Source organism: Oryctolagus cuniculus, chromosome 1 (genome assembly GCF_964237555.1).
Source record: "Oryctolagus cuniculus chromosome 1, mOryCun1.1, whole genome shotgun sequence".
Classification (NCBI taxonomy): Eukaryota; Metazoa; Chordata; class Mammalia; order Lagomorpha; family Leporidae; genus Oryctolagus; species Oryctolagus cuniculus.
In genome coordinates, this window is record NC_091432.1 from 160,387,018 (window position 1) to 160,412,039 (window position 25,022).

The window sequence follows — 25,022 nt, forward strand, 5'->3', positions numbered from 1 at the left end:
TAATGTACCTGAATTTATTTTACTTCTTTGTGCATATGTCCATTGCCAAGACCCCCCCCCCAAACAGTAAGCTCCACAAGAGCAGGGTTTCATTTGTTTTCTGGGTCTCCAGGGCTAAAGCAACCTTGTTTCTCCACCCAGAAGTCAGAGTGACCTTTACAAAAGACACATCAGGGGCATCAGTTGCTCAAAACTCTCCAGAGGTTTCCCACCCCTCTCAGAAGGAAGCCCAAGTCCTCCTCAGGGCCTGCACTAAACCAACGTGATCTGGCCCCGAGGTACCTATGTGACCTACTCTGTCACCATCCCCTCTTTCACATGTCTGCGGTCACATTACCTCAAACAGCTCACATACTACACTCACTCCCTCTGCTTCAGGCCTCTGGTCAACAGATCCCTTGCTGGAAATTCTTTGCTGCCTACTTGAGTCAAAATAGCTACCCTAACCCTGTCCTCTCTCTATAAAACCACCCCATCACATCACACTGCTGTTTGTTTAATACTGTCTTAAACTCCCTCTGCCAGAACACATGCTGCCTGTGAGATGGACTATTTTTTATTCATATTTGATCTCTACACCTGATACATGGGTCCTCAGTAGATATTTGTTGAATGAATAAATAACCTGGCCTTGATGAACACTGCTAAGTTTTTCTAGATTGGGACTGTCTGTGTAGATTATATCTAAGCAGTAGAAAGATTTATTCCAATGGAAATTGCTCCTTCTTTCCAACAGGCTAGGCCAGAGCTCCAACACCGGGGCTCCAGTTAAGATGGTCACTCCTAGAGGAAATCAGAGACCTCTGGTTGCCACAGGCCTAGGGCTCCTCTTTGCCTTTTCACTTTTTAGTTGGTCTGACAGCTGTGGGCTTGAAGCATGTTCTCTACATTTCATATCCTCCTGACCTTGAGGAGACAAGTCTCTGGGGAGAGACTAACTTTCCCCTGAAAATGGTGATCTGTTTGGTAATTGAGCCTGTTTGCTGAGAGATGAGCTACCCATTGGACAACTGGACTCTGGGTTTTGTTTTATTAAAGGTTAATTTATTAAATGTTTTATCAAAGGTTTTATTAAAGGTTAATGTGAACAAAAGTGCAACTGCATTCCACTGACAGATTCCCCCCAATCAGCTAAGTCTTCAGTGTTTCCAACACAAACAATGAAAAAAAAAGCATCTGGAGCTGGAGTCCTGGTGCAGCAGTCAAGTCACCACCTGCAATGCCAGCATCCCATAAAGGCACTGGATCAAGACCTGGCTGCTCCACCTCCAGTCCAGCTCCCTGCTAATGGCCTGGGAAAGCAGCAGAGGATGGCCGAAGTGCTTGAGCCCCTGCACCCACATGGAAGACCTGGAAAAAGCTCCTGGCTTCAGATCAGCTCAGCTCTGGCCGCTGAGGCCATTTGGGGAGTGAACCAGCAGATGGAAGATCTCTCAGTCTTCATCTCTCCCTCTCTGTACTCTGCCTTTCAAATAATGTAAATAAATCTTTCTAAAAGAAAAAAGCACTAAGAAATGGGCTTAAATTAAATGAAAGAAAATAAGATCATTTTGTTGGGTATGAAGCTTTTTGTTATCCATAAAACACAGTGGTTGCTTTCCATGGAAATTTGATATGTTAAAAATTAAACTATGCTTTTTCCTACAGTCTATCCCCTACAATCTTTCAATTAATAAATTGATAGATTTTTACTGAACTGTCTACCCAGTTCAGGTGGATGAATGGAGATACTGGAAGAGGCATGGATGGCTACAAATATAGATAGATAGATTGATAAATATAGATCTCACAATTCTGTCCTTCCATAACAAAGACTCTTAAAAAAATAAGGGGGTAAATAACATAATGAAAAAGCAGTTGCAGAAAATTCAGAATCTTAGACAACCAAAAAACAAACAAACAAAAAAACCAGTTTTTACTTAGAGTTAAACTTCTACTAAGAAAACCATCCCCACTGAGCAGGCTGCTGCTGAGGCTGGCAGGGAAGCTAGACTCCTGTGGTTCCTCCAGGCATGGGTGTGACCACTACAGCTGAACCAATATCTTTGTGCAGACGGACAGCAGGAAAGGCCAAGGGCTTTGGTCCTTCGGATTCATCAGTGAGTTCTGAATGGCAACGTGACACTGGATTGTTACCTGTGCAGTTACTGCACATGAGCCAAACACTAACACTGCAATTCATGCATTCAGCAAGTACTTCTTACAGGACTGGTGCTAGCATGAGGCAAAGCAGACTGAGTGCGGGGTTGGAATCTTGTCTTCACTTAAAATTTTAAGGGGCAGCCACTTGGTCTAGTGGTTAAGCTGCTGCTTGGAATGCCTGCACCCCATCTTCAGAGCACCTGGGTTCAAGTCCTGGTTCTGCTCTTTTTTCCAGCTTCCTGTTAAGGTGCACTCTAGGAAGTAGCAAGTGATGGTACAATTGACTAGTTCCCTGCTACCCACATGGGAGACCTGGACTGAGCTCCAGGCTCCTGGCTTTGGCCTAGCCCATCCCTGGCTGTTGGGAGCATTTGGGTAGAGAAACAGCAGATGGAATCTCTCTCTCCCTCTCTCTCTCTCTCTCTGAATTTATATCTCTCAAGTAAATAAATTTAAAACATTTTTCAATGTTAATAATTTGCTCATTGTAAATTTTTAATTATTTTGAGTTTTTAAAATAATAGATTAAAATATTTTTCTCAATTGCTGAGTTTCTTGCACTTTTTAAATTTTGCACCAGAAGCAAGTGCCTCATTTGCCTTTTCTCTGTCTGGGTTCTGCTGTATTATGAGCAGCGCATTTTGCTAAGAACCGCAGGGGATTAGGAGAAGGAAGAGACCTGGAGGTTAATTTCTAGAACTGTAGCCTACTAGGAGGGAAAGCTATGTTCTCAGATAAGACCAATAAAATGAAGGCATGCTTAACTGCTTTAAGAGAGATTCAAAAATAACGGCAGTGCCTTGAGAATGAGCAAGCGTGACAGATGCCATGACCAGCCGTCACATGCTCCCCTGCCCATTTTGGCTGTGTGACATTGAGTACAACACTTGCCCTTCAGAGATCTCCTCACTGGTAAACTACAGGGCATGTCACCCACCTCAGAGCGGGGTTGTGGGATGACACAGGTGAAGTGTGTGCAGCATGCAGAGGCACACAGTAAGTAGGAGGGACTGGTCACTGCGGTTCTAGGTAAGTGGGGGCATAGATCTACAATCTCCATTATGATTCTGGACAGCCCATACCTCCAGAGAGAAGGCTGTAGAAATGTAATCTGAATGTATCTCTACACAGATGCATGGGAAAGGGAGTCAGACACTCACATTGTCACTTCCGATTTCTTTCTAAACTGTTTCGTGAGCTCCACACCGAGTTTGGTATCATTGAAATCTTAGGAGAATAATCCATGGTCATAGTCCAAGGGGGAATGTTTTCCATGTGACCTGGAGTTTGATTACTGTGATGGATTCCAGGTACCAGTCTGGCTTCTCTTGGGAGAAGAGAAGAGAATTCAGATGACTGTTGAACAATTCTTACACAACAGGGACTGGAATGACCTGGCTAGTTTTCTGATAAATTTTTCTGAGATCACAGACTGCCTAAAGGTTTTTCTTTCTTTTCTCTCTCTCTCTCTCTCCCCCTCCCTCCCTCCCTCCCTCTCTCATATACAAACACACACACAAACACACTCACACACACCCTTTCCTATTCAAGCCTGGACAATGCCTTAGACTTTACTTTCTTTTTTTTTTTTTAACTTTTATTTAATGAATATAAATTTCCAAAGTACAGCTTATGGATTACAATGGCTTCCCCCCCCCCCCATAACTTCCCTCCCACCCGTAACCCTCCCCTCTCCCGCTCCCTCTCCCCTTCCATTCACATCAAGATTCATTTTCAATTATCTTTATATACAGAAGATCAGTTTAGCATTTTTAAGTAAAGATTTTAACAGTTTGCACCCACACAGAAACACAAAGTGTAAACTGCTGTTTGAGTGCTAGTTATAGCATTAAATCACAATGTACAGCACATTAAGGACAGAGATCCTACTTTCTTCATGTCATGTATCTTTCCTCTGCTGCAGGAATTGCTTTCTAGATTTGACCAAAGAAGAAAATATTTTCCTATTTCTGGGAAACAGATCTCTGTCCCCCAGTGGAACACTTGCTCAAATTGGCATAAATGGAGAACGGAGAAGGGAGTTTGTTTAGCACAGTAGTTAAGATGCCTGCACCCCACAACGGAGTACCTGGGTTCTATCCCTACCTCCACCCCTGACTCCAGCTTCCTGCTAATGTAGATCCTGGGAGACAGCAGTGACAGCTCAAGGGATTGGGTTCCTGTCACCCACGTGGGAGACCTGGTTTGAGTTCCTGGCTCCGAGCTTTGGCCCAGCTCAGCCTTGGCTGTTGAAGACATCCAGGGGAATCAAACAGCAGATAGGGACTCTCTCCTTCTTTGTGTCTCTCTGCCTTTTATATAAATAAATAAAAATTCTTATACAAGTGAAAGGCATGTTGGTGGCACCGTAACAGCAGGACCAAAATATAACTGAAAAATCAACCTTTCAGTCATGCTTCTGCCTTGAGGGAAACACGTCACTTGTGTAAGCATCTCCACAAGGCTCATGCTCTTCTGGAATTTTGTTTCATTTAACAACTTCTGACAGCACACTGGCCTGTGGAGGTTTTTGTGGCTGCACAGAAAAGGCTTGGTACAGAGTTAACACTTAATCAAATCAATAGAAAAATAGCAGAGAGTTAATGTGCTATAGAGAATTAAAACCAGGTGATGTGGCAGTGACCATGATGAAGGTCAGGGTCAACATGGTGTGTTCAGGGAAGCAGACAACACTACAGCTGAGGTCTGGCTGATAAGAAAAGAGACCACCACCATTTAAGCTGAGGTCTCAGGGAAGAAGGATCCAGGCACACACAGGAAACAGCATCATTGCCTCTGACCTATTTCATCCATCAGCAAATCCCCCATGTGCTGGGCTCCACTTAATGGATCTCATGAATCATGCGCTTGTGTGCAGCAGTGCAGGCATCCCATTGACACAGGCCTTGATCTCAGCCTTGTTAGCCCCTGACAGACATGACAGAGCTGCCAACTATCACACCGTTTCTTGAAAAAGCATATTGAGGCCAAAAAGAACTGGATATGGTGGTGGAAGCCTTGTTTCCATTTCTACTTTAGTAAAACTGGCTTTGGGGAGTGCCATATGACATTGGTTTTGGGATCATTGCTCTAGGTTGACTGAATGAATGAGGAAAAAACCTGTTCTAGGTGTGGAAGTACAAGTCACAAAGGACTGACAGCCAGTAGGGGGAAGAAAGAGAAGAGGTGATTGTATCAGATGACCTTAAGAGGAAGGTAGGGGGCTGGCGCCGCGGCTCACTAGGCTAATCCTCTGCTTGCGGCGCTGGCACCCCGGGTTCTAGTCCTGGTTGGGGTGCCAGATTCTGTCCTGGTTGCTCCTCTTCCAGTCCAGCTCTCTGCTGTGGCCCGGGAGTGCAGTGGAGGATGGTCCAAGTGCTTGGGCCCTGCACCCACATGAGAGACCAGGAGGAAGCACCTGGCTCCTGGCTTTGGATCAGCGCTACGCGCTGGTCATAGTGGCCATTTGTGGGGTGAACCAACAGAAAAGGAAGACCTTTCTCTCTGTTTGTCCCTCTCTCTAACTCTGCCTGCCAAAAATAAATAAATAAATAAATAAATAAATAAAAGAAAAAGAAAAGAGGAAGGCAGGGAGGAAGAAGATGTGGGTGAATCTCAGTAAGCCCTTACCCAATAGGCCTACAGTGCCAAGATCGGGTGCTGGGAACACAAGACAATCATGGCCTCAAGGAGTTTGGGAGAGAGGTTTGTGATGGATGGTGGCAAAAGTGAACCACTCCTGGCCAACGCAAAAAATGTACCAAGGCTAGTTGGGAGGTAAAGATCACCAAAGGAGTTAGCAGAAACTAAGACTCATGCTTCTTTGTTAACTGCTTCAGCATCAGACTCATTCCCGGCACCCAGCGTCAAGACAGGGGGACAGGCGCTGGCTTTGGAGCAGACCGACCTGAGGTCTAATCACTGCTCTGGCTGTGTGACCTGAGGCAGGCTGAATGGTTTCTCTGGGCCTCAGTGGCGGAATCCTCACAGTGGAGACTGTAAGAGCTGGTAGTGAGGTTCTGAGATAATAAGTTTATAGCACTGGCACCCAGTAGCTCATGGCCATGGAACCATGGTTGACAATCTGATTGACAAACAATTTTCCTACTACAGTAGTAGAGCTCCACAAAAGCAAGCAGTCATTCAAGCATTGACTACTGCTCTCAGTGTGGGGTCCATCATGCCCTTGCTGCACATACGACTATGCAGCTCAGAAGTCCTGACTGGTGAGTGGCTCAGGCTACAAGTTCAAGTGTGAAGGACCCCTCTGGAAGTCATGTGCACAGGTATGGCCTGAGGTAAAGGAACAAATCCCAACTTTATGTACTTTTCCTTCATGCACCCTATGCATCTGCTAAAACAGCTTTCACACTTTTTGCAGACCAGGCCCCTAGATTTCCTGATTCCTGCTTTTTGTTCCTACTGTTCCAGACACCTAACACATGCTAAGAGCCATGCCCACGTGCCTTATCACTCCTGAATTTCAAGAATCACCAAGAGGCCTCTTCTTACACACCTGGCTCTGTCCTCACCAGTTCTCATTAACCTCTGAACTCTTAGGATCTTTTATATTTTCCTTGCTATGGCGTCTACTACAATGTCTTAAATGATAGCTAACTATTCTCATATCTTATTTCTTCTATCAGACTGACAGCTCCTTGAGGGCAAGTAGTTTCATTACTTATCACTGCTACCAACATTGCCTGGCACAGAGAGCAAATGCTTATTGAATGAATTAAAGCAAGCTAACGGGGGTTGGCGCTGTGGCGTAGCAGATAAAGCCACCACCTGTGGTGCCAACATCCCATATGGACAACGGTTTGCATCCCGGCTGCTCCACTTCCGATCCAACTCTCTGCTATGGATTGAGAAAGCAACAGAAGATGGCCCCAGTCCTTGGGAGACCTGGAAGAAGCTCTTGGGTCTTGGCTCTTGGCTTCTAATCGGCACAGCTCCAGCCATTGCAGCCATCTGCGGAGTGAACCAGCAGACCCCTCCCCACCGCCTCTCCTTCTCTCTCTCTGTAACTCTTTCAAATAAATAAATAAATCTTAAAAAAAAAAAAAAGAAGCAAGCTAATGATACTCACTTTAAGTAATAGCCCATAGACTCTGATTAGCCTCATGTTTTCCAAAACACATGGTCCTATTCCATGGGGAAAGAGATAAACAACTTTCTAAACCCTAGTTTCTTCCTCTATAAAGAGTACTTCCTGGCCGGCACCGCGGCTCAATAGGCTAATCCTCTGCCTGCGGCGCCTGCACACCGGGTTCTAGTCCCGGTCGTGGTGCCAGATTCTGTCCCGGTTGCTCCTCTTCCAGTCCAGCTCTCTGCTGTGGCCCGGGAGTGCAGTGGAGGATGGCCCAAGTGCTTGGGCCCTGCACCTGCATGGGAGACCAGGAGAAGCACCTGGCTCCTGGCTTCGGATCAGCGCGGTGTGCCAGACACAGCGTGCCGGCCTTTGGGGGGTTAACCAACAGCAAAAGGAAGACCTTTCTCTCTGTCTCTCTCTCTCTCACTGTCCACTCTGCCTGTCCAAAAAAAAAAAAAAAGAGTACTTCCTTACTGGGTTGGTGTAAGAATTAAAGAGGTCGGGACCAGTGTTGTAGCTGCAACCTGGGAGGCCAGCATCCTATATGAGCACCAGTTGGAGTTCTTACTGCTCAGCTTTCAACCCAACTCCCTGTTAATTCTGGGAAAGCAGAAGATGGCCTGGGTGCTTGGCTCCTTGACAACATTTGGGAGACCCAGAGGGAGTTCCAGCCTCCTGACTTTGGCCTGGCCTAGCCCCATGGCCATTGTGGCCATTTGGAGAGTGAACCAATAGATGACAGATCTCTTTCTTTCTCTGTCTCTGCAACTCTGCCTCAATGAATAAATTAAAAAAAAAAAAAGAATTAAATGAAAGGTGCATGTTCATAGCCCAGGAGTCAAAAGAAGTGACCATTACATAATGAAAAGACAAAAACTGATCTCTCCCTCTGCCCTTATTCCAAGGTCAGAGGACTTTGTCCTTAGGCTTACATGGTGCTTCCTGGTTCATCCTTACCCATGTCAGTTTGCACATGTTTTTTGCACAACCCAAGCAGGCAACTCTTACTGGACTCATTTTCCAAACAAGACCATTAAGATTATCAGGGAGCACAAGCACAACTGGAATTTGTCCAGAGAATGCGGGGCAGTCGTGAGGACCCTCGGAGCGTGCGACTCTCACAGGAGTTCTCCAGTTAATCTCACGGAGAACTTGGAACCAAGCAGAAATTCCTCTGGTGTCCCAGGGCTCCGTGCCATTTCTAAAGAAAAAGACTGATTTAAAATTTCCTTGAATTAGAATGTATCTGTGGGCTGAGCTCTGTGTATGGGAGACTCTGGCAAGAGAGATCTCACACGGTTCTCTCACTCACTCACATCAGAATTCAAGTGGAAAGGTTTCTCGTCTCAAAGTGCAATGGGGAACAAAGAATATTACAATCACTATTTCCCTCTGAGAAGAAGACAGCCTGCAGCCTGAAGCCTTTTCATAAGACACAGCCCTGCTTCCTAGCATCTTTGTGTGACCTGCTTGTCTCTGTATGCCTCACTTTTCTCAGCTCTAAAATGGGACTGACAATAGGACCCAACCCACCAGGCTGTTGGAAAAGTTGTTCTAAAACCTTTAGAACAACACATAGACAAGAGACATCACTCCATAAGTGTTAGCTATATAATTAGTGTTATTTAAAAGATTTTTTATTTAAAAGGCAGAGAGACAGACAGAGAAAGAGACACTGATCTTCCATTTGCTGGTTCACTCCCAAATGCCAGCAACAGGTAGGACTGGATCAGGTCAAAGCCAGGAGCCTGGAACTCCAACTGGGTCTCCCACGTGGGTGACAAGGGCCCCAGTATTTGGACCATCCTCTGCTGCCTTCCCAGGCACATTGGCAGGAAGCTGGAATGGAAGTGGAATAGATTCAAACTGGCACTCTGCTACGGGATGTGGGTGCTGCGAGCCACAGGTTAACCACTGTGCCAACAACAGCTCCAACTGTTATTATTTATGTTCCAAAGATCCTTTGAGACTCAAGGCATAGCGGGAATATGGAGGCAACATAAAACAGTGGTTGTTCCCTTAGTCTTTGAAGGCAAATCTAGCTAAAAATCCAGGCGCTGATCATTACGTAGTCAGTGTGCTGGGAATATTAAAAATCCCAGTTTTCACTTCACCGACCTTCCCCATTGGGTCATTATGAAAATTCAGTGAGAGGATATGTGGAAGGCATTGTGTTTAGCATATAATAATTTCCCAAAACATGTTCAATAAAATAATTGTCATTATTAATTTCCCTACTAGATCTTCAAGTTCAATGACAACACGAACACGCAGAACTCAGCAAATGCTTACAAATGCTACTTTGGTCTTTGAGTTTAGCGTCTCTGAAATGAGCTTTAAGGATAAACATGAAAAATGATTATCATTGTGTCCACTCTCGAACTATTTATAACAAACACCCCAGGCATCACGCTCAACCTCTCATCATCCTCAACTCAACCATAACCTCCATGGCGAGTCAAACGGCAACACACTAGGTGGCTGGTGACAGAGAGGGAAAGGAGCTGAAGTGGGAATCCCTGCTGCCTGCTCTCCAGACTTGTTCCTTTGTCAAACACTCCCAAGGCAAAGTTCTTCGATCATTTGAATTTCAGATCCAGCGCCTTTGGTGCTCCACCATGATTTACTGCACGTTTGGATAGAATGATGGTGAGTATTATCTATTTTTGCAAGACTCATTAACTTTCTAAGAATTCTTTGACTACCAGACTCATATTATGCTCAGCACGAGACTGCTCATAAATGTGTCCAAGTTTATTGTATGACAGAAATACATTCACAAAAATATGAATGACTTCCTGAGAACCAAAATGACAAATGGAAAGAGTTAATTAAATATACCAACTATTTTGCACCCTTTTCATCTTTCAACAATTTTGACTGCTGAGTAACTCAGTCTGTAGGAAGAGAAGAGGCTGGAGGGATAATCTGATGTGATGGGTGGAAATATCGTATCCACTGAGCTGTCCACGTTTAGCTGTCACACAAATAGATCACACTTGTCCCCTCTCAAAAGTTGATAGCAGGATACTTGAAACACAAAGGGCCATTTGGATCAAACTTGAACTTGGGGCAGGCATTCAGCCTTGTGATTAACACACTGCTTGAGACACCCACATCCCATATGGGAGAGCCTAGCTTCAAGTCCCTATTCTGCTTCCTATCCAGTTTCCTGCTAGTATGTACCTCAGGAGGCGGCAGGTGATGGTTAAAGTACTGGGGTCCCTGCCACCCACACAGGAGACCCAGACAGAGTTCCTGACTCCTGGCTTTGGCCTGGCCCACCTCTGGCTGATGCAAACATTTGGGGAATGATCCAGTACTCATTCTCACCACCTCTCCAGTTAATGGGGGGGGGGGGGGAGGGGGAAAGGGAAGGGGAGGGGAGGGGGAGGGAGAGGATATATATGATCAAACTGCAGATTTTTGTTTTTTGTTTTTTGTTTTTTACAGGCAGAGTGGACGGTGAGAGAGAGAGACAGAGAGACAGAGAGAAAGGTCTTCCTTTTGCCGTTGGTTCACCCTCCAATGGCCACCGCGGCCGGCGCACTGTGGCCAGCTCACCACGCTGATCCGAAGGCAGGAGCCAGGTACTTCTCCTGGTCTCCCATGGGATGCAGGGCCCAAGCACTTGGGCTATCCTCCACTGCACTCCCGGGCCACAGCAGAGAGCTGGCCTGGAAGAGGGGCAACCGGGACAGAATCTGGCACCACGCCCGGGACTAAAACCTGGTGTGCCGGCGCCACAAGGCGGAGGATTAGCCTACTGAGCCATGGCGCCAGCCCAAACTGCAGTTTTAAAGAAGAACTTGAACCTAACAGAAATTAAGACACCATTGGTACTTACCAATAGGTTCTTTAAAGGGAAGTAGTCTAAAAACCTGGAATTTATGCTCTACTATTATCAGAATTTTTCTTTTGACTTAAAACACTCTTTGGGCCGGCGCTGCAGCTCAATAGGCTAATCCTCCACCTGTGGTGCTGGCACCCCGGGTTCTAGTCTCGGTTGGGGCGCCGGATTCTGTACCAGTTGCTCCTCTTCCTCTTTGCTGTGGCCCGGGAGTGCAGAGGAGGATGGCCCAAGTCCTTGGGCACCCACATGGGAGACCAGGAGGAAGCACCTGGCTTCTGGCTTCGGATCAGTGCGGTGTGCAGGCCGCAGCGGCCATTGGAGGGTGAACCAACGGAAAAGGGAAGACCTTTCTCTCTCACTGTCTACTCTGCCTATCTAAAAAAAAAAACAAACAAACAAACAAAACACTCTTTGAAGCATATGAGAGTGAGAGGGCTTTAAACTGTTAATGGAAAAATGGAATCAAAAGAGAAGTCTATTTTGGTACAAAGCAATTTTGAAATCCATGTAGTTTTTTTCATAATATGCATTTTCTATAAATTTTGGAAGATCTTTCCTATGTATAGAAAGCAAATAAATCCTGGTCTACAAGCCCAAGATTATAAAAATAAATCATACCTTACATCAATACAAAGCATCTTGAAATGTGTTCCCTCCAACGTCACTTCCCCATCATTACACAAGAGTTGGGACGAGCCAAGCGTGGGTGGGTAAGTATTTTAGGTTGACAAGAAAGATGAAAATCTACACTGCTAATACATGCAGATAACCTAGGGTTTCTTTTTCATTTTTTTCTCCATATACCAAAGGTAAGTTCAAAAAGGCACCAATCTTAAGCATTGGTTCTTTTAAAAGGAAAGAGAAAAGATACAGAAGTTAACTCACATTTTCATCCTAAGAATACGTGCAAAAAGAAAAAAAGTTTTAGAAACAAAGGTATGATTTCAGACACTTATTATTTATTGTTTATGATTTGTAATGAAAAATCAAGGGGTTTGTTTCCATAAAGCTCAAATGGGCTTATACAGGATCAAAACACTTCATAAGAAAATTCTCTAACCATCCCCTCTATTACTCATTTTTAAGAAAATCAAATAAATAGAAGAAATTTGTAGAAGCTTAAAAAAGAAAACTTCCTGAGTTACAACTTCAGGCTGGATGGTCATAGTCCTAAAATATTGGTAAGCAAAGGAGACGGCTTTTGAAGAAAGCAAAAGCATATTAAAGTCATCTTCATTCCAAGCACGGCCCCAAAGAACACTTCAGCTCTCCCTGGCAGTGAAGCAAAAGCTCTTCAAATAAGGAGTGGAAAGTTCTCAATGCATCCAGCTAAATTATATATCACATTGACGTATAGAAACACCGCCATTCTGTTAAGAGTAATAGAATGAAAAGCACCAGAATGCCTGTCTATACAGCAACCAGCCTTTGAAGACGCATTGACTGACCTACTCTTTCAATTCCTTCATGGTAGGAATAGATGAATTTGAAGTATTTGAATATTTAGGAGTACTCCTTAAGACTGCCAAAGTATTTTAGGTCAAACTAAATTTTCCTTGAAGTTCTCTTCCAAGATTATGCTGAGGACTGAGAAGAGACTCCTTCAGATGGTTCCAAGAGAGAACATTAATGTGTTACTGAAAAAACAAATCACATTGCCCCGTCCCTATGTGATGCTGGCTGACGGCTTGCACGAGAGCCATACTAACAGCGGCTGGGAGCTCAGGGGAGCTCATGGAATGTTGGCACATCAGCAGCATCTTGCAGAAGATTCCCGCCATCTCTGGAGACGCATAAACCCTGCTGTCTTCCTTAGTGCTGAGCTCTGCACACGAAAGGCAACATCCTACTCATGGCTGGAGGCAGTCAGGGCCAAGTGAAGCTCAAGTCTAGGGACCTGCTAAGAGAGCTCCAGTTGGTAGCCTCATTCTCCCACCATTGCCTTAGGCCTGATTTTTTGAAATATTGATTTTAAAGGCAGAATACCGGAGACAGAGAGAAGAGGGGGAGGGAGAGGGAAGATAGAGAGGAGGAAGGAGAAGGAGAAATTTTCCATCCACTGGTTCACTGTCCAAATGGCCACAACAGCCATGTGTGGGCCAGGCTGAAGCCAGAAACCTGGAATTACATTTGGGTCTCCCACATGGGTGGCAGGGGCCAAAGCACTTGGGCTATCTTTTGCTGCCTTCCCAGGCACATTATTAGCAGAAAGTTGGATTGGAAGCAGAGCCAGGACTCAGACCAACACTCTGATATGGGATATTAGTGTCAGAAGTTGGCAGCTTAACCTGCTGTACTACAGTGCCAGCCTCAGGCATGTTTTTTTTTTTTTTTTTTTTTTTTTTTTTTTTTTTTGACAGGCAGAGTGGACAGTGAGAGAGAGAGACAGAGAGAAAGGTCTTCCTTTTGCCGTTGGTTCACCCTCCAATGGCCGCGGTGCGCTGCGGCCGGCGCACCGCGCTGATCCGATGGCAGGAGCCAGGAGCCAGGTGCTTTTCCTGGTCTCCCATGGGGTGCAGGGTCCAAGCACCTGGGCCATCCTCCACTGCACTCCCTGGCCACAGCAGAGAGCTGGCCTGGAAGAGGGGCAACCGGGACAGAATCCGGCGCCCCAACCGGGACTAGAACCCGGTGTGCCGGCGCCGCTAGGCGGAGGATTAGCCTAGTGAGCCGCGGCGCCGGCCAGGCATGTTGTCTTAATCTCTCTGTATTTCATACTTCCTCAACCATGAAATGCTGATAATAATGGCCTTCAAAATTGTTGTGAAGGTTAGAGATAATGGCCAAAAGTGTTCTTAGCATGCACTATTAAATGCTACCTGTAAGACTCGGACTCCAGCTACATAGAAAGCTATTGTGTGAGTTTTTTTTTTTAAGATTTATTTATTTACATATTTCAAAGTTAGAATCACAGAGAGAAAGATCTTCCATCTGCTGGTTCACTCCCAATATGGCCACGGGGACAGGCCAGAGCCAGTAGCCAGGAGCTTCTTCAGGGTCTCCCATGTCAGTACAGGGTCCTAAGCACTTGGGCCATCTCCACTGCTTTCCCAGGTGCATGACCAGGGAGCTGGATTGGAACTGGAGCAACCAGGACTTGAACCAGCGCCCATATGAGATGTCAGCACTGCAGAGGACGGCATTTTCTGCTTCACCACATCAGCCCCTCGTGATTAGGTTTCACTTCACACTTCTCATCTGGAGCTACTCTATATTGGAAACAGACATGTTATCCCACTGAAGGTCCCTGAAACCTAAAATATTCTCCTGCAGCTTCTAGAAGATTTGGTTTTACTTTTGAAAAAGGTTGACTTCATTTATTTGAAAGGCAGAGTTACAGAGGGAGAGGCAGAGAAAAGTCTTTCATCTGCTGGTTCACTCCCCAAATGGCCGCAATGGCCAGAGCTGAGCTGATCTGAAGGCAGGAGCCAAGAGCTTCTTCTGGGTCTCCGATGTGAATGCAGGGGCCCAAGAACTTGGGCCACCTTCCACTGCTGTCCCAGGCCATCAACAGGGAGCTGGATCAAAAGTGGAGCAGCCGGGACTTCAAACGGTGCCCATATGGGAGGCCAGTGCTGCAGATGGCAGATTAACCTGCTACGCCACACACCCGCCTGTTTTTACTTTTTAATGAGCAAGTTCCAGGACATACCATAATTACCACAGACTTCCTACTACCCCTGCATTTAATGTAAAAATAAGATTTCACACGTTTTGCAGTCACCACTCAGTGAAGGACTCTTGGCGTACATAGCCATTGTTCTGTCCAGACTCTTCCCAGGCAGCTCAGAGAAGATCCTATCTTTTTCTACCCTAAACAGGATATTCCTGTTGAAATTCTCTCCATTGTTGCACCACCAAGAAACCACTGCTCAAACTCTGAGTAAGGGAGTCCCTCTCCTTTGGACTCAGCACTCCCAATTTCATCCTCTCTATAGTCTTATTCACTCTTTCCCTTTTCTACCTAATACCCATGCCCTAATTCAGGCGCTCTTCATCTTCCCCTTAGACCACCTGGATAGTCCTCCAATTAGCCAGTCCAGAGCCAGTTTTATCTCCTTCAGATTGAGCTTTCTCACAGCCTTTGAACAGACAGGTGGGTCCAGCATTGGAATAACGACTGTCCAATGGCAAAGTCACACAGATGGTTCTTTCAGCAGGATCCAGCCTACACCTTGCATGTCTTTATTCTTGCCCAAATACAGATCTCTAGGCTTCCAGTTGATTCTGAGAGTTAATGATATCCTTTCCATAGCCCCTTCATGCTGTCAGCAATTAAGGTCTCTCTATGTATCCCTTACTTTGCCACAGTTACAGACCTCCTGAGGGTCTGTGGCTGCCACTAAGGAGAGGAACTGCATACCTGACGCACTGTCTACTCATGTACTGGGTACTACAATGACTAACATACCGTCTGATGGAGAGTAGGGACACAAATGCTCCTTCACAGAATGAATATTCTTCAACAGCTTTTTCTGTATTGATTCACTTATGATGCCATGAAGTTAAAGTATAATATCACTTCTTTGACTTTATTATCTTATTCTTAGCTTGCGAATCCCGTGAAACAAAGAGAATTGTCTCACAAAGCAGGGAAAGCAAATATGCTGGCAGATCTCATGGAATCAAAGGCCTGATCCTGGGGCTTTTAAATGTCACATTCATGTGTAAGAATTTCTTCCTGGAGCAGACAAATAACCTTACCTGCTTTTACTCATTCAGGTGGATACAATTGTTACCTTACACCTGAGTTCCTCAGAAACACCAGCTCTCAAGAACTAGTTCAAAGTCTAATAATTGTTTGCCAAAAAATACTTCTCAGATCCAGCAGTGTTGCTCTCAAGGTTGTTTGTGATGGCAGAGGATCAAGGGACTCAGGCAGCCCTGATGGGTGAGCAACCAAGAGCTATGTGTCCAGGGCATGTCACAGATGAAGCAGACCATGTATTGGTGAGTAAACTGAAATGCTGTTTCACTGTTAGATTTGGAAATAAAACATCAGGCTCCAATGTCTTTGAAGTCCTGTTGTAGGAGGGATTATTAAACACAACCTCTTTCACTACAGGGAAAAATGTCAAGGTTTTCTATTTTTATTTTTTTCTCTTTTCCCTAGCAATCTCAACAAGGACTTAAGAGATGGATTAAATTTTAAGTGCTGATAGCACACACTCTTGTCAGGCACTGTGGGGAGGATGTGATCCTGTTTCTCAGAGATGGGACACTCTGATGAGGTGCTGGGGTGGACACCCCACAAGGAGATTTACACGGTGAAAAGCAAAGGAGTCAATGGGAGGGGAGGGAAGGGAAATGTTCATTTCACCCAGGGAAAATCATGGAATGTTTTCAGAAAGGACTGAACTGTCTTAAACTGGATCGTATTTAAATACTTCAAAACGAGATAGGGAAATAAAAAGGCAAGGTCATGTGGATGTATGAAACAGTACAAATGGAGTAAGAGGTAAGAAAGTAAAGGGTGTGTTAAGCCAACAGCATATTTGGGGTTGGAGGAAGAGAAGGGTAGAAATATAATTGGGGCAAATCAAGCAGGGCCTTGAATGTCAACCTAAGCAGTTTATACTTTAGCCTGTCGGCAACTGGTAAGCATCAAAGAATTGTCCAAAGAGGACATTCCTTCTTTCTTATATCTGGAGAGACTGGGGAGCTGGCAATCTTTCCAGTGCACAATCCTCAACCGTAGACACATATTACAATCACCTAAAGAGTTTGTTCCTTTGTCATCGTATGTTTATGTTTTAATAAAGCCAAGTCTGGCCCTATTTCTGGCCAAATAATTGAGAATCTGTTGGAGTAGGAGCTGGACATGACTATTCGTAAGAAAAATTTTATGTGATTTGTTTTTTAAAAATGTTCAACCAGGGCTGAGAATCACTGCCTAAGCAAAACAGGGTCATTCATATGCAAAGGATTTTTGATATCCTGGGAAGTTCCTTGCTCCTAAATAATCTCCTCATTTATCACTAGCTATCTGTTCTTCTGTGTTATTCACTCCCTTCTTCCTAAGACAGGTATGTAGGTAGACAGATAATTATTTAAGAACCTAGACCCGAATGCATGGATACATTCATATAATTCAGCTGATTAAGACAGCATAATAAAAATGGAAGAAGAGTTATGGGATATCTGTCAGATGTGAAAATCACAGTAAAACCAGCCAGGATGCTCAAGACAAGTTCAAGTCCCTGTCAGTTCTACTTAATGAGATGTCTATCACTTCTGTTGCTATAACTGGGTTACACTGAAATTCTTAGAAATCACGTAACTTAATAAGTTATTGAAATGGGACAGCTGCTAGGGTGACCCACAAAATGAGGTTCTATTTTAAGAACCAAGACCATTAATGAATATTATACCCCAAGATGAGCCACAAAACACAGTAACTGTAGGCTAAGAGTTGTGAAGACAGCATTGAAAGCTTTAAGTCCTATGGCAAGAAATTGTTATTCCTCCTAGCATACTGTGACCTTGGCTGACTTCTCCAATTATGAAAAGGAAAACATCCTAAAAATCCCCAAGTGTTGTAGTAAGAATCAGGCCAGGAGCTGGGTAGCAACTTCCCATTTGACAAGTGTAGTTTGAGTAGGAAGGAACGCAGCCTGGGTGTTGGCCTTGGCAGGAAGGGAGTTGGCCACAGAGAGCCTGAATCCAGAGAAATCAGTCCAGGCAGGAGCAGCAGGCAGACAATAACAGTACAAGCAGGTGAGATCCCAAGGGGCAGTCAAGCAAGACAACACAAGAACCCAGAATGATTGACAGGGAAGCAAGACTTAAGAACCTGCGCAAGAGCTTAGGGCATGAGAGATCCTTTTGACTAGGGGTCTACAAGGAGGCACCAGCACCATCAATACCAGAACTGACTGAGGCTCAGGCACCAGCTCTGTGGGACAGATCGGGAAGCACAGGCTGAGATGGGAGAGTGAAGGGACGGGAAGCCAACAATTCCTGACAAAACCCAAAAATTTACAGAGAAAAAGCAGGAGCCACCAGGAGAGGCTGCAAGACTAGTGTGAAACTCAGTCTCATTATTACTTTCCATCCACGCCTCATTCAAGCATACATAAGTGAGAGGAAGCTTAAGGATGCCTGAAATAGAGCCAAAAGAGATGCAAAAGAAGGTTCTGCCTCTGGTTGGAATGATGAGCAAACAGCAAAACTATCAGCAAGAGAAAATCTCACTCTCTGGCTCCCCAGAAGCAGTGTTGGAAAAGCTATCTGAATTCGAAAAGCTGATGTTTATGATATTGATATTGATAAATACAAATCTAGAATTATTAGAAATACCAGTCATAGCATGTTATATGTGTAACATGCTCACTCTGCTAAATGCATTACTATATAGTCTTCACCATAATCTTATCAAATAGGTACTTCTAATATCTCCATTATAGAGTCAAGGAATCTGAGACACAGCAAGGATAAATAACTTGCCAAAGGCCAGACAATTTGAAAGGCTAGTGCCTGGATTCTAATCTAAGCTGCCCAGAATTCATATTAACAACACCAACCATTCCTCATGATAAAGAATCACCCTTGAAGAATGAACCAGGAGCACACAGGAAAATGCAATATTATATTTATTCATCAAACATGAGGGTACTTGTAAATTTCACTAAAAATTGGATTAAAAGGGAAGTATTTTCAAATCCATGCCTACAGCAGGGGCTGGTGCTGTGGCATACCGGGTAGAGCTGCTGCCTGCGGTGCTGGCATCCCATGTGGGTGCCAGTTCAAGTTCCAGTTGATACACTTCCTATCGCTCTGGCCTAGGAAGGCATGGGGAATGGCCAAAATTCTTGGATCCCTGCACCCGCATTGGAGACCTGGAAGAAGCTCCTAGCTCCTGGCTTTGGATTAGCACACAGCTCTGACCATTGTAGCCATCTGGGGAGGGAACCAGCAGATGGAGGACCTCTCTCTCTCTCTCACTCTCTCTCTCCTTTTCTCTGTGTAACTCTGCCTTTCAAATAAATAAATAAATAAATATTTTTTTTGACAGGCAGAGTGGACAGTGAGAGAGAGAGACAGAGAGAAAGGTCTTCCTTTGCCGTTGGTTCACCCTCCAATGGCCGCCGTGGCCGGCGTGCTGCGGCCGGCGCACCGCGCTGATCCGATGGCAGGAGCCAGGAGCCAGGTGCTTTTCCTGGTCTCCCATGGGGTGCAGGGCCCAAGCACCTGGGCCATCCTCCACTGCACTCCCTGGCCACAGCAGAGAGCTGGCCTGGAAGACGGGCAACCGGGACAGAATCCGGCGCCCCGACCGGGACTAGAACCCGCTCTGCCGGCGCCGCTAGGCGGAGGATTAGCCTAGTGAGCCACGGCGCCGGCCCTAAATAAATATTTTTTTAAAAACCCATGCCTACAAGAGGACTGCAAAAAAACACATGAAAACATACATTACAAAAAAAAAAAAAAAAAAAAAAAAAAAAAAAAAAAAAAAAAACCCTGTGCATGGATTTCAAAGTTTCTTTTTGCACTAAAATAAACTTATCTTTCAATTCTACTTTTCCATGAACATATTGAAGCAGCTTTATTGAGCACCTACTGTGTGCCAAGTCCTTTTATATATGCTGAAGATTGAAAGTAGGTAGGATCTCTAAGAGTGACTAACTGCTACTCAAGTTTGGGGCATGCAAGGTAATGTTTTGTGGGTCTGGTGGCCCTAAGGCATTGCATCTTGGAATCTGTGTTCTTTCACATGTCTGAAATGCAACTGGGTCTCTGACAAATGGTTTCCAACACAGCAAAACTCCAGAGGCTAGGACCCAGTGGATACAGGGTTACTAGCACAGAGATAAGGAAAAAGAACAATGTGCCTAGGAAATAACGCTCTAGTCTGTGGTCATGACTGGCAGCCTGCCTGGCCCTTCCTGTGCTCCTCTGCAGTGGATGGTGCCTAAGGCCTAACTCCAAGAAGTATGCAAGGAACGCCCCCTACCTGTGCTGCTTTCCAGCCTCTGCACCATGTGGAGGCTGCCATTCTGTTTCGAGAGTGCCAAGAGCACAGTCAGAGGTGATGCAGCATCCAAAAACCCCAGGAGGGCAGGGGTCACCTATGAACTTCATGACCCAAGGCAAAAAGGAAGGAGAAGACTGGCCCTACATCCACAGGAAGGCCCCTTGGGACCTTAGCCAGACTTTTGACTCAGCTGGACTTCAAGAAATATCAGTGATAAATATATTTATCACCGTTAATAACAAGTGGCACGTGACTAAGTGCAGAACTGAAACTCAGATGGCCAAGGAACCAAGCATGTCCTTAAAAGAGAAGGAACAAGTTTGGGTGACGGGAGGGATAAAAAATGGATGGAGACATGCGTACACCTGCTGATGATGTGATTTTGGTACATGCTATTGAAGCCCACACCCCTAACCCCTGGTGATGCCAAACCCTGGCTTGCCTTCCTGCCTCAGATGCCATCCCTTGCTCTCAGGTACAAAAATCATCCACACTTTCCCCATATGAGGCAATTTCTCAAACGCCAACTTCTATTGTGGGAGAAAAACGCAGATCTCTCCTACACTGAAAGCTTTGGATTTCCTTCTTCACCACCTCTTCACTTGACACATCTCTGTATCTGCCTTCCTCTCCCAGGTACCTTGCTCTTCCAAACTTCCAGTTAAGGAGCAGTACTGGACTCAGTTCTCACCCCTCCCTTCCTCAATTCCACCAACAGAGTTAGGTTAAGGAACTCAACCACAATGTCCAAAAATGGGGGTGAAGCCAAATCCACCCAATGACTAGTTTGCATTGTAACAGTTCAGATGTGAGGTCTACTCTACGGACTCCAGGAATCCCCCGTCAAAGGGCTTCTGCCCCACAGCTGGCATCAAGAAAACAGAACAAGCAACCTTGATTTCAGCTGAGAGTCGTTGCTCAAGGGGACTCCAATAAATGATTAAAGAAGATTATTTTTCATAGGGCAAAATGCACCCCTTCTTTCCTGGCTTTCATTCAGATCGATGACTTGGAAGTGAATTCAGATTTCAGTCTGGTGTGATTTTACTTCCTTTGACAAGGTGGGGAAAACAAAGTATTCTAGGAGCAGGCGTTTGGTGCAGTGTTAAGATGCCACTTGCCAACACCCACATCCCATACAGGAGTGCTGGAGTTCAGCTCTGGCTCTGCTTCCGACTGCAGCTTCCTGCTAGTGTGCACTGCTGGAGGCAGTGAGTGATGGCTTAAGTATGTGGAGGTCCCTGCTACTCATGAGCTTTGGCCTGGACAAGACCGGGCTGTTGCAGGCATTTGGGGGAGTGAGCCACTGGGTGGGAGATATCTCTCCATGTGTCTTTCAATTATATATAATTTCTACAACTTAGAGGAAAATCAAGAATACAAACCACTGTAAAATAAGAAAGGGCAAACCACTGGCAAAATAAGAAAGCAGACAAGCCTGGGTTGCACATAGCCTAAGACAGCGTGCTGGCCAGACAAAAGCCACCTATTCTGTGCAAATGCCCATGTACAAGGGACATTGGAACTGTAACCAGAGATGCTTAGAGACTGAAACCTTCAAGCAAATCAAAGGAGTCAACCTCAAATACAATCTGGGGCAGCAGGGGAGATACTTTGAGACGAGCAAACTTTTCGAGCTACCCCTAGATTTGACCTTCTGTGATCTGTTTCCTGACTTAACTCCTCCACTGGCTTTAGAATTGTTCTCCCCACTGTAAGTTAACCTAGTGACCAAGGATAAACAGGAAGTACCATTTGTGTTCCAAGTGCTTGTGAGCAAGACTCCCTGAAACCCACAACCTCCTAGGGTGAGTCCAACACACCGAGGTGGATGGAACCCTTTTCAAAGGGTTTCTGGAGCAAGATGAAGTCAACATTGAGAGAGGCTTATCAACTGCTTGCCAAACTTCAGCCTGGGACAATTTTATTAACCTTAACTGACCGATCGTGCAATGAATTTACAAGGGAAATTCTTAGTGATGGCTTCTCAGCAAGCAACCACAGCAACTGGCACAGCGCTACCACACTGCCCTGGAGTCCGGAGAGGATGCCCATGTCCAGATTCCGGCCTTTGGAAAACAAGATCTGTAACGGCTGAAAGCTAACCTGCCTGCTCCACCCTGCGGGGCCCAGAGGAGAATGAAGTAACTCCTTCCAGCCCAGCCAGTGGGCCCAGAAAGCAGTGACTGTTAGAAAGCAAGCAAAGAGGAAAGCCACAGTGCCTTCATTATGCTATTAAACTGTAACCACCTTTTCCTATAAGCATCTTCCTGTTTGCCCTGGAAGAGGACTGTTTAACTGCCATGTGGGTGCTGTAGTGCCAGTTCAGCAGAGAGCACTTCCTGTGGCTTGTGTGCAGCCGGCAGTGGCATGCACTGGCCCAGAGGCAGGCTGAGAGAGGCCCTTCCCCAGGAGGGGATAGGGGAGAGAGCTCAGGGACACGGGCCCCTGGTTCCAGGAGTGCTGCTGATTTCCTGTCCTCAGGTCCCCACCACGGGAAGGCAAGAGGGGAGCCCCTGGCACACAGAGGAGGAAGCTGCTCACTCCCAGGCTCCTTCCACCTGGTCCTGGCCCTGCGCAGGGTCAACAGCACAGGTGTGTCTGGGGCAATGAGTGGGAAATGAACACACACTGTGGACACCTGTGCTTCTCAGGGGTCATCCCCAGAGCACAGCAGTAGCAAGCCGGGTGCTTGCTAGGCAACTCTCAGTCCCAGCCCCAGACCTTGATGGGGTGGGGCCCAGCCACCTGTGCCTTCACCCGCCCACAGGTAAGTCTGATGCTGCTTAAGTTTGAGAAGCTGTGGGTGGGAGAACAATGCTCACCTGAGACAGGTGGCATAGGTAAGGTGGGCACACAAGATGCTTTACACAACCAGAACAAGGAAAGGGGTGGGTGATGATATAAAGAGTGACTTCCCTAAGGCCAGCGGCAAGATAGGGATCCCACCCATAATGAACCGGAAACTGCTTTTCCCCAGCTACCACTAAGAAAACTGGAGTAGTCAAGATTTAGCAGTTGCTGGAAACTGCTACTGCCCTTCTTCCTGCCTGCTTCTCCCCATGACTAGATGCTTAGAGTTGGCTGTGGAGAGACTGTAACAGGGACCTGGACCAGCCATTTGATAAGGAAGAGGGAGGTGCCCTTGTGTGTAAATGCTGCAGCCATCACCTACTGTGAGAGTCAGCAAGCTCCAAGAAGAAGCCTGGGGCAGTTGTGCTGTGGTGACAGTTCCTGCAGCCTCACCAGGACCCCAGGGAGCCCAGCTGGCCCGATTTGGGGGACCGAGGGGACCCGAATACAACTGAATACAACCAAAGCCCGCCAGCTCATGACCTTGGACATTGGGTGGTGGGCTTGGTTTCCTCTGTAGCCCAATGCTGGGTTAGAACAAGGGATGAAACCATGCAGCAAAGCCCTCGTCAGGCATAAAGTCAGCGGGAGGGAACAGCTCCCAGGTCTCAGTACAGCATCTGGAAACCACATCTGCAAAGCTGGACCAGAACCTGTACCACCCAACTTTCCCAGCACACCAGTAGGACCTGCAGGGGCTCACAGAGCTGGCCGGCAGCAGTCAAGGCATCCCCCATGCCCCCTCGCTTCCCTTCTATTAAGGAGGGCTGGAAGGAGGGGCAAACCTCCCAGCTTCTGCCCGCAGGCCAGGTAAACAAAGGCCCGCCTCCCCCAGCCATGCTGCACAGCTGAGCGCTGGAAGACCGGACCCGACCCGTGACTCACACTTTTCCTCCCCGGGGCAGTGAACTCCGAGATAACGTTATCCACGCGGAAAGTTTACGTCGGGCCCTCTCCACAGAGCCCCCTTACCTTCCTCATTCAAAATCCACGGCAGAAACGCAAACACCGAACCAAAACCGCAAGTGTCCTCTTCAAAGGCACAGGAGCCCGCGGGCAGGTCCAGGGCACCAGCAAGCTGCAAGGCTGTGGACACAAAGCCAGTTTCGTTTCGGACGCCCGCCCGCGAGCGTTTGCACCCTCTGCGGGCTTCCTGGGGGTGCCTCCTGGTAAAGTGGGGCGCAGGCCCGCCGCACGGGGATGCGCTACCTCCCGCAGCACCCCCAGGCGCGACCCCACTCCCACCCGAACCCGACTGGGCCAGGGGCTGGGGATTAGTGGCTGCACAGACGGTTCGGAAAGCGCACTTGAATGGCCCAGTTCAGCACCGCTCGCGGGACCACCAAGGGCAGCCAGGGCAGCCGGAGCCCGAGAGAGTCGCGAGCGCGCCCCCAGGGGTCTCCGCAGGCTCTTACCTTGCACCGCCAGGAGGAAGCCCCTGAACAGCATGGTTACGCTTGCAGGAGGAGGAGGAAGAAGAATACGAGGACAGGCACTGGGTGCATGCAAGCGGCCAGCTCGCTGGGACCCGCCGCTCCCGGGAGGAGGCGAGCGTGGGGGGCGGGCGCGCGGCAAAGCGTGCCCTGGGCGCTGCTCCACTTTGTGCCGAGAGCAGAGCGGGACGCCGGAGGGGCTGGCGGCTGGGCTGGTCCCGGGCGATCGCGCTGCCGGACAGGGAGGAGACGCTTGCACACTTGTGCAAGGCCAGCGGCGCCTGGGATTTTAAAGCTTGAGACCAGACCTTTGCAGGCTGCTGGGAGGGGCTGGCCTTCGCGAGCCCCTGTGCTGGGCTGAGACCGCAAGCACCCGCCCCGCCCCTCGCGGTGGGAACCAGCTTATTTCTGGGGACAGCCTCCCCGCATCTGGCGGGTGTCAGTCCTGCCCTGGCCCTAATTTTAACTTCTTCTCCCTAGAATGGAGGGGGATGGAATTCTCTTAGGACAGGCTAAAAGAAAATTTAGAAACGGTGGCGTGGAACCAGTTTTGCTTCTCAAGGTTTTCTGCGTTGCCGGCCCGGTGCTGCCCCATCCCCCTAACTTTTTAGCCAGTGGAATGTCAGGCATGCCTGGTGCTCAGCGTCCCCTGCGCCCCCGAAATGGGCAGACTCC

At 46.9% G+C, this 25,022-nt stretch overlaps 1 protein-coding gene across 2 annotated transcripts in view; it reads right to left on the reverse strand.

The window, feature by feature from the left end:
- The window catches only part of MAMDC2 (MAM domain containing 2), a 177,610-nt gene extending 152,883 nt beyond the window's left edge, over positions 1-24,727 (reverse strand). For both annotated transcript variants that reach the window (XR_011379575.1, XM_002708194.5), the window contains exons 1-2: positions 24,330-24,727; positions 23,887-24,000 (exon numbers count right to left, since the gene is read on the reverse strand). Coding sequence is in view for 1 of the 2 variants with exons in the window: in XM_002708194.5 (XP_002708240.3) it covers positions 23,887-24,000; positions 24,330-24,363 (148 nt within the window). In the remaining variant the exon portion in view is untranslated. The remainder of the gene's footprint in view (positions 1-23,886; positions 24,001-24,329) is intronic.
- Between the last annotated feature and the right edge of the window lie 295 nt (positions 24,728-25,022).